This window comes from Nuphar pumila, chromosome 10 (genome assembly GCF_984573655.1).
Source record: "Nuphar pumila chromosome 10, dmNupPumi1.hap1.1, whole genome shotgun sequence".
In the NCBI taxonomy this organism is placed as follows: Eukaryota; Viridiplantae; Streptophyta; class Magnoliopsida; order Nymphaeales; family Nymphaeaceae; genus Nuphar; species Nuphar pumila.
This window is the reverse complement of record NC_143258.1, coordinates 42,725,648-42,735,851: the sequence shown is the minus strand read 5'-3', so window position 1 is coordinate 42,735,851 and position 10,204 is coordinate 42,725,648. Positions and strand designations below refer to the sequence as shown.

Sequence of the window (10,204 nt, the reverse complement as noted above, 5' to 3'; positions counted from 1 at the left end):
TTTTAAAATCATACTTGGTTTTATCGAGTTATTCAAATTTATATTCAGATTTTTTTTATATATATTTACATGAAGAAACCGCTCCAATGATCAGAGACCTAGCCGTGGCTTTGCTGGTTGTACTTATGATCAGAGACCAAGCCGTGGCTTTGCTTGCTGCACTTATGATCAGTCCTGGCAGCGTAAAACTCCGTAGGCTTACCCCATTCCCCAAGGGAGTGGCCATGCTTCGGACATGACGCCCATGGGATTTGAACCTATACTTTGGCCATAGTTAATAGTTAATAAATTCAAAATGATACCAGCTTTACCCTCATTAAATATGCTTTTCTTTCCTCATTTTACTCTCTCTCTCTAAAATTGACTTCTTTTAATGGTAAAATCATGAATGCCCGGTAAAATAAGAAAAGCCAAGTTAGGAGTCGTCCATAGATATGCTTTTGGTCGACCATAAAACAAGAGGTACGCATTTGAATTACCAAAATTTGGAATGGATATGAATTATGATATTTTTTTGGGTGTACTTTTATAAATATCCCTTTAAAGAATGAATACTTGAAGAACCATGAAAAAAAAGAAATAAGCAGAAAAACTTAATTATTTTTTCCTTGTTTTCTTCTCTAGCCACTTTTTCTTCTCTTCTTTAGCACAAAGACATCTTGTTCATTTCTTCTTTTGTGAATTGTGAGATGACAACGGTCAAGTCGATTTTGCCATAATAACCATAAAAAATACTTTATAGCCTCATAATAACGAACGTTAAGATGACTTGTGTTTCCAAGATATACTAAAGCGCCTTTTACTTCTATAAAATTGCTTAATTATCCCTTATAATTAATGTATAAAACAGTAATAGTATTCAAACTTGGCAGGGCTAAAAAGTCGGTGAGCGTATCTATACCTAATGATTTCAAACCATAAACAAGACTTAAGATGCACTAAACTGAATGCAAACTTTGATGGGACTTCATTCATATGAAGAAGCTACAAAATCAGGAATGTACATAAATAATCATTTCTCTGCATTCACCTCTCATTCAATCAGCTTTCATCTTCTGAAAAATCTCTAGGTTATCTTGAATCAAACATAAACAGAATATCACAATAGAAAAACCTTCAGCTGATAGCATAATGGTTGGGTTGTCACTGATTTGCATGAAAACCTGAATGCTCAAGAGAATTTCTGCCTCAAAATTGATGATGTTGTTGCACTAGTCATCTGCCCATTGAACACCATGCTTTGCTCCAAGGTAGTATGCCCCAACAGGCCCTCTGCCACCAAATTCATACAGCTCTGGCGATATTTTATTTTGATCGATCTCGTTTAGAATGGGGGTGAGTATATTCCATGCAACAGCTAACTCATCACTTCGCATAAAAAGATGGTTATCTCCATCAATGACATCCAACAGGAGATGCTCATACGAATCAGGTACTTCAATGTTATACCTGAAAAGTACCAAAATGCAGACTGCTTGTTAAAGGCCGAAGGCCAACTTGGACGATTAGGGCAGCTCAGCACAAATCAAGTTCTTATATCCTAGGGTGACCTGGAAAGACTCAGCTAATTCACCCAAGATTTTCCGTTAAACATTTAGAAAGAATAGTAAGATGAGGCTAGAGAAATAGGTCACTAAGCTAAGTCATCCAAGTCTGCTTGAAAAGACTGGTCAACAACAGAACATTTTCTCAGTCAAGTCACTAGGGTCAAAAACTTCAAGATATAGCCAAGTATATTTGGAAGGTAATGAATCTTGCGATGGGGGATAACTTACTTGTCTTTGTAAAGTAAATTCAATTCCGATGCATCCAACTGTATCCCCAAGCCGGGAACTTTATTGTTCACTTTTACAAGAATGGCTTCGTCAGGTGCATCTCGCAGAATCAGTTCATTTGTAGCAAGGTCAATGTTCTGCCCAATCCGTTCACGGTAAAGATTTCCTGGAACATGGCGAAATTGGATCCTAATCTCAACTCTGCAAAAGAGAAAAAAATGCAAATGAAAATGGCACCAACAGTATCAAGCTTCTTATTAGGAGGAAAGAAAAATAATCAAATACAAGTTCATCTTCAACCCCATTTCTCAGATAAAATAAGGCTACACGAAAGCCATTAACCAAATTGAGTCATGGGAAGCTATGTCGCTTGCAGTTTTTCAAGCTTTTGATGAGACAAATTACAGAGTTTTAAGGACATGCATCGTGAATAAACAAATCAACAACTGTACAAATCTGCTTGAAGAAACTTAAAGAACTTGAATTAAAATAAAAGAAAAAGGACTGAAAAGAACAAAATAAACCCTAGACACTGACATTGTGACAATCTCAGTAGGAAACCCAGAAAAAAAATTAAACCAAGGTTGCCAGGAAGGGAACGGAAAATGGAAATGAGAAACCAGACTTTTTAAGGTTCACGTGAAATGAGAAACTTGATATATATATATGTGTGTGTGTGTGTGTGTGTGTGTGTGTGTGTGTGTGTGTGTGTGTGTGTGTGTGTGGAGCAAAAGTGCAAATATTGACAATATGCATGAAAAATATTGAAAATTTACATAAACTTTACATTTTTACTAATATTGTGATAAATAGTAAAAATTAATAAATTTATTTTTTATAGAATATATGATTACATTGACTACAACTATAAAACTATTATAAAGTTGGTTATATTTTATATAAACTAGTTCATAGTCAGCTTACATTTAATAAAATATTAATATCATAAATAAAATAATTAAATGCCACATAAGCTTTAGATAGAATCAAGAAATAAGAACAAATATAATGAAATTACATTAAATTTTGAAATTCTCAACTTCATCCAATATATTACATTCTTTTAACATTAAAAAATTTATTTATTTTTAATAAGTAATTAAAATTTTAAATGACATATATCTCAAATTTTATTGAAAAAAGAAATATCTTATTTAAGGAAAACTTGCAAAAAATTTGAAAATTTACATAAACTTTACATTTTCACTAATATTGTGATAAATAGTAAAAATTAATAAATTTATTTTTTATAGAATATATGATTACATTGACTACAACTATAAAACTATTATAAAGTTGGTTATATTTTATATAAACTAGTTCATAGTCAGCTTACATTTAATAAAATATTAATATCATAAATAAAATAATTAAATGCCACATAAGCTTAGATAGAATCAAGAAATAAGAACAAATATAATGAAATTACATTAAATTTTGAAATTCTCAACCTCATCCAATATATTACATTCTTTTAACATTAAAAAATTTATTTATTTTTAATAAGTAATTAAAATTTTAAATGACACATATATCTCAAATTTTATTGAAAAAAGAAATATCTTATTTAAGGAAAACTTGCAAAAAATGTATGGAAAACATTTTTCCCAAATAAGGGAAATGAGTTTACCATACAAAGTAAGTAAGTTTCCCATGCATATTTATAAGTTTCCCACAAGTTTCACAAACACTAGGTTTCCGGTTTTGAAAACGGTTTCACAGGAAACGAGGTTCCCACATGTAAGTGGAGTTTCCAATAACTCTGAATCAATCCATTCTCAACTTCATCCAGATCGAGTCTGTTATTCAAAGACTTTTACTTGTATCTGAACAGCAAAGAAGATAAAAAATAGCAGGAACATTTTGAATGCAAGTGAATCACCAACTTCAAAAACAGTGCACCCACTTTAACCTTGGATCACATCAATTGTTTTACATATATAATGTGTTGAATCGATACTAGTCAATATAGCAAAATATCTCCCAACTTTATAGCATGATCCTTTCCAAGTCCATTACTGGCTATTCTATGCTACAACCATCGTGGGAGAAAAAAAATCCAATGTCAACAATTAGAGCTCAAAAGAGGAATTACCATTAATTTTGGTAATAACAATAAGTAGAAACAACAATTCAAGGCACAATGAACTTACCAGGAGTAATGCTGAAAGCACCTAACTTAATCAAAGATGTAGTCTTCCAGATGAAAAGACACCAAAAAGTGATACTACACATAATGGCTTAGCTACATGAAAGCCCACAAATGCATTTCAATCAATATTAAAAACAACACGGTGAAACCATTCTAACCATACAAGTATAAAAACACCAATCTGACCAACAAGGGCTTCAAAAACAATCTATAAACTGAAACGCAAAAACGTAATGCTTCAGACAATGTACAAGAAAGAAGAAGCCAGAAATCATCTTAAAGCCATTGGATGACTCAAATAGTTAGGAAACAGTAGTAAGAATAGAACACATGAAACCTTATGAAATAAATCAGAGCTTAGGGTTCAGAGATTCAGCTCCCTTTCATGTTCTAGAAAACAAAGGTTAAAGATAAATGTTCAACACAGAAATCGGTGGATTCAAGTTGTCTGGGAAGGTGATCACAGATTGAAACCTCTCAAAAAAAGCTTTTCAGTTTTCAAATGTTTTCTGAACTTTTTAGATGTTGATGTCAGCTTGGAGGTACAGTGAGCACATTGGATGAAATTGTGTTTGCCGATATTGAAAGATAAAAACTACACCATTCAGGATAAATAAAACAATATCCACATACAACATTATTAAAGAATACAACAACAACAACAACAACAACAACAACGCCTTCATCCCAAACAATTGGGGTCGGCGATATGAACCAAAAAGAAAATCATTTTGGGTCCTCCACATGAATCCTTCTCCTCCAACATTATTAAAGAATGGAAGAGAGAAAAGCCACACTCCATGCATACAATTCCAGCTTTAAGAAATAGGAAAGGTTGGTAGATGGAAAGGAAAATGAGGTCATACCTGTGTTTGATTAGTCCCGTGCCAGCTTTGATAAAAAATGGCACACCATCCCACCGGGCGTTATCAATGTATAGTGCAGCAGCAAAAAATGTTGGAGTGAGGGTATTCAAATACACATCTGCTTTATTTGAACTAGATTTATACTGGCCCAGAACAATGTCATCAAGCTCCAATTTTCTGATAGATCTAAGAACCTTCACCTGCATGCAGGAAGAAAAGAGTTCTGTATCCAAGTATGATGAGAAATGAAGCTTTAAGTTATATAGCAACCAAAGAAAAAATTTCACCTTTTCATTTCGAATGTCTTCACCATCAAGGCTCACAGGAGGTTCCATGGCAAACAAAGCAATTGTTTGCAAAATATGACTATGGACAATGTCCCTTATGACTCCATAACCATTTGGCGCATCAAAATACCTGCCAAATGAAAAGAATTACGGAAAAAAATTCAATAAGGTTCTGCAATTTTTCAATGCATACACCACAAAAGTTTTGTGCCATGACATGATCAAAGGCCGCATGACCCTCTACAATGTACACAGACATTATCATGAGATGCCAATTAACAGATTAATTAATTCATCCATAGGATTGACATAATCAGGTTGCTGACCTCCCTCTTGATTCCATTCCCCAATCTTCAGATAAGATGACCTATAGCAAGCAAACAACGATCTTAGAGATAATGACGAAGACACTCTATAATATCATCCATTGTGTGATTTTAGTGCATAGGAATTTTTACCTGAACATTGCGTATGTAAGTTCGACTCCACAATGGCTCAAAAACAAGATTGGAAAATCTCAGAACGGTAAGATTTTCAATGATGTTTCTTCCCAGTAGATGGTCGATTCTGAAATAAGTTGGGAAAGGCATGAAAACATAATATTTTAGCTTTTGTTGAATAAGGCTCCAGTTAATTCAAGCAATAATCTACTAGAGAGAAGATGAATAGGCACACTTGAAATAATAACAAGCCAACAGAATATAGACCTGTATATCTGCTTCTCTTCAAAATTTGAAAGAAGGGACTGTGTCAACACAAAGGAAGACTGCAAATCAAAGCCAAAAGGTTTCTCAATTATTACTCTGTTCCAACCTCTTCTAGTTTGAGCATTCTCAGCCAATGATGACGCAACATCCAGAAGTGCCTCTTGTGGAACAGATAGGTAAAATATCCGATTGGCTTCAGAGTGACCCTAGAAAGCAAAGCATAAACAAAATTCCAAACAATTTACTACATAATGGAAAGAGAACAGGATGCAAAATTATATTGCCAAGCGAGACAAAACAGTAATTTCTGAATAAAAGTTTCAAATAGCTTCAAGTATACTCATAATCCCAAACTGGAAAAATATACCTTGCCGATACTCACCTCAATCTGTTGCATGCGAGCACTAAGTTTAGCCATCCCCTGATTATTATCATATCCACCATTGATATGGTAAGTTCTATTGAGAAAAGCATCTGTTTTGTCCTCACATCCTTCCCTGGAATTTTCCAAGAAAATATAGAAGATCAGACACATGTATCATCTTTCTTCCTTTTAGTACGCTATACAGGAAACACCACCAGTTGCTAACATACCAATTTGTTTTAAGGTCAGAAGGGAACTAATCCTCTGAAACAGAAAAGCTAAAGCAAAGCAGTATATGGGACATATTTTGTCAATAAAATTAATGATGCAATTGCATGCTAAAAAAAAATCAATTGAAACTGGCACATTATTGTCTGTGTAACAAGTCATGTTCAAGGGTTATATTTCAGAGGATCTTGGGAAATCCTATTCTCAGCAAGGAGGAGGAGAAGAAAATTAAACAGATGCCAAATTTTGTGATCTCATGCTCTCCAACATTGATAAACAATGAATAATCAATAAAACTTGCACAAAGTCCATAAAACTATATTTGACCTGAAAAACTATAAAGCCAAGCTTTAATGTAAAACCCGTATTTTAAGATTTTTTTTTTAAATCCCTCGGATCTGGGTCGGATCTGACCCGGACCCGTAACCCGATAGGGTTTTAAAAAGAAAAGGAAACTCCCGTAACCGTCGACGCCTCGTTCCTCCTTAAAAACTTGCAAAAGGGGGTGGGGGGGGGAGTCTGTCATCTTGCGCCTGCGCCTCTCCTCTTCCTTCGTCTCGTTTCCGGGGTACGACAGCCATCGACGACACCGATCCTCCAGGTATGCTCTCCTCTCCCTCTGTTTTCTCTCTCTTCTCCCTCTATTTTCTCTCTCTTCTCTCCCCTTTAGCCTCTCTGGGTTTGCTGAGAGTCGGCAGGTGGCCGACGGCACCCTATCGCCCTTGCCACCCCTCTTGTGGCCGTCGGGGGTCGGTAGGTGGCCAGCAGTGCCTCTGCCACCCCTACTTTGGGGACCTATCGAGGGTCGACGGGGGGGGGGGGGGGGTGTTAAAATGTAAAATTGTACATATATGTATATATAATAATATTATATTATTATTATATATATATATATAAATACATTTTTCATTTCTTTCTTTTCTGTAATTTTTTTCCTTTATTTTTATTTTTTGTCTTTATGTCATCTAGTTCAGTTTGAACTAGAATGACTGTTGCTAGTCAAGTCCTGTCCAAACTTGACTAGCAATAGAGCTGTTGGACTGACACAGTCCAACAACTCTTAATAGAGCTGTTGGACTGACACATTCCAACAGCTCTAAATAGAGCTGTTGGACTGTGCCCAACAGCTCTATTGAGTCCTCTTTCAGCTGTGTATATAAAGGGGTGCAGCCCCTCTTGTATTTTATTCCAATGCTTCTTAAGCAATTGGTTTTTCATATCAATAAAGAATACATTTTTATTTTTATTTTGTTTCCAGTTATACCCTTTTTAAGGGTTATGCTTTAGTGTCATTCTTGACACTTTCCCTTGTTAATCTAAGCTCGTGTTTCGAAGATCCCCATTTCATTTCATGGTATCAGAGCCGCGGAAGTACTAAATCTTGAGGAAAAGCTGTCTCGGTTTCCGTGCCCATTTGCAAAAGTGTTCGCCACTTGAAGAGAAGTGTTTTATCACTTCATTGGAGAAGATTTCACATCTTGTTGTATTGTTTTTTTTCTTTCTTTTTCATTTTCCTTCTTGTTTCTCTTCTATCCCTATTCTTTCTCTCCTTGTAATCGATGGATGACAATGATAAAGTCACCATCATGCCTATGAAACTAAGCGATACGAACTATGTAACATGGGCTTCAATCATGAAGCACCATATATGGGGAAAAGGCTTATGGGGGATTGTGGATGGTTCCGATTCGGAACCTAAGCTATTTCTTACTAAAAAGGAGGGAGATAAAGAGGTCCCTCTATTGGAAGAAGAGAAAATCAAGGCTATTGCCTCATACGAGAAGAAATAGAAAGAATGGAGAATATCTCATGCGAAGATAATGTCATGGCTTATCAATAGCGTTGACATTAAAAAATGCTCAAGTCTTGCCAAATTTGATCATGCCGATAAGGCATGGGAATACCTTGAGAATATGTATTCCCTTAAAGATATTGCACACGTGTGCAACCTCCAAGAAAAAGTTCGAATGATGACACAAGGAGACAAAACTATTCGTGAATATTACAATGGGTTGTCCGAACTTTGGGAAGAACTTTCCCTTTTAGAACCAAAGTGGCATTGTGCCGAAGACATCGAGCTTCGTCAGAAACAACTCGATGCTGAACATTTTTACCAGTTTATCACTGGATTAAGGCCGGAATTTGAAACCACTAAATCAGCCCTACTTCACCGGGGGAAAATTCCTTCTATTGTTGAAATTATTGAAGAGTTAACAATGTAAGAAAATCGTCTCCGGAAAGGTTCTTTAAAAATTGAAGATGATTCCGTTTTAGCCATGTCTAGACCAGGGAATCATGTTCGATCATATAGGCCTCCTCACTTTAACCGACAAAATGGTGACTATGATAAGAAGAAAGTTATTTGTCATCACTGTCATGAACCGGGACACTACAGGCCACAATGTCCCAAACTTAAGGAGCTGAGAGAAAAAAGAGCTGCAATTGCTGGATCGGAGCCTAAAGATCAGGATGCACCAGTTTCCCTGGCCCAACTAATGGAGATTCTTCAGCCTCTCATCAAAGGTGCTTCTTCCTCATCTGAAGCTTCAACCGGCGCAGCAGCCTCATCTTTTTCTGATCTAGGTAAAATTTCTTGGCTTCTTGACTCTGGTGCATCTTTTCATATGACCCCAAATAATCAAAGTCTATCCAAATGTGTTAAAAATAAAACAAGTGTGTCAAAGGTCTTTACTGCTGATGGGACTTCTCTTGAAATAGAAGGAATAGGAAATTTTGAAAAAATTTATAAAAAAAAAAAAAAATTTATTCCAGAAATTAGACATGTTCCCAAATTAAATTTAAATCTTTTATCTGTATCTCAAATTTCTGATTATGGGTGTAATATTTCTTTTTCTTCTCATGGTTGTTGGGTACAGGATCGCCAGTCAGGCAAGCTGATTGGGGAAGGCCATAAAGAAGGAGGACTCTATTACATGGATTTTTTGGAAATGCCGAAGAAAGCTTTTTGTTATAATATTCAAAAAATAGAGTTGGAACTGTGGCATAAGAGACTTGGTCACCCACATATAGCCAAAATCCAACATTTTCCAAATCTAGGGAAATTTTGTAACTCTGAATCATTTGATTGTAAAGATTGTATTCTCGGCAAAATGAAAAGATTACCATTTCAGAACAGAACCTTTTTCTCTTCAAGACCACTTGAATTAATATACTCGGATGTTTGGGGTCCTGCACCAGTAATTTCTAAAGGAGGATTTGTTTACTATGTTATTTTTGTCGATGATTTCTCCCGACATACATGGATGTACTTTCTCAAACATAAGTCTGAAGTATTTTCATACTTTCAAACTTTTCATAATATGGTTAAAAAAAAGTTTCAAAATGATATTACTATTTTTCGCACAGATTCAGGGGGAGAGTTTTTATCCACAGATTTTCAAAATTATCTTAAATTGCATGGCATCACACATCAAAGATCTTGTCCTTATACACCTCAACAAAATGGACTGGCAGAACGAAAACATCGCCATATTATAGAAACCACTAGGACTTTATTAATAACAAATCAAGTCCCGAAAGACTTTTGGGCAGAAGCTGCCTTAACTGCCACCTATCTCATTAATAGGATGCCATCTTCTTCGTTACAAAATATCACTCCCATTGAAAAACTTATGAACATTTCTCCAGACTACTCTAGACTAAGAATATTTGGGTGCAAATGTTTCATATTTACTGACAAAAATGATAAACTTTCCAATCGTGTGATTCCCTGTGCCTTTTTAGGATATGCTGAAAACCAGAAAGGTTATAGATGTTTTGACTTCAAAAATAATAAACTATATGTGTCTAGAAATGTTTCCTTTC

The 10,204-nt window shown here is 35.3% G+C and overlaps 1 protein-coding gene across 2 annotated transcripts in view; it reads right to left on the bottom strand.

Annotated features, from left to right (window-relative positions):
- Nucleotides 1-944: 944 nt before the first annotated feature.
- LOC149826752 (inactive glucose-6-phosphate 1-dehydrogenase 4, chloroplastic-like) overlaps nucleotides 945-10,204 on the bottom strand; it is a 107,850-nt gene continuing 98,590 nt past the window's right edge. Inside the window, exons 5-12 of one of the 2 annotated variants that reach the window (XM_090018961.1) lie at nucleotides 6,155-6,284; nucleotides 5,788-5,993; nucleotides 5,539-5,647; nucleotides 5,407-5,447; nucleotides 5,081-5,210; nucleotides 4,794-4,993; nucleotides 1,776-1,976; nucleotides 945-1,449 (exon numbers count right to left, since the gene is read on the bottom strand). In XM_090018961.1, coding sequence (XP_089875087.1) covers nucleotides 1,212-1,449; nucleotides 1,776-1,976; nucleotides 4,794-4,993; nucleotides 5,081-5,210; nucleotides 5,407-5,447; nucleotides 5,539-5,647; nucleotides 5,788-5,993; nucleotides 6,155-6,284 — 1,255 coding nt within the window. In that variant the 3' untranslated portion in view covers nucleotides 945-1,211. The remainder of the gene's footprint in view (nucleotides 1,450-1,775; nucleotides 1,977-4,793; nucleotides 4,994-5,080; nucleotides 5,211-5,406; nucleotides 5,448-5,538; nucleotides 5,648-5,787; nucleotides 5,994-6,154; nucleotides 6,285-10,204) is intronic. The other variant, XM_090018962.1, reaches the window with a different exon arrangement.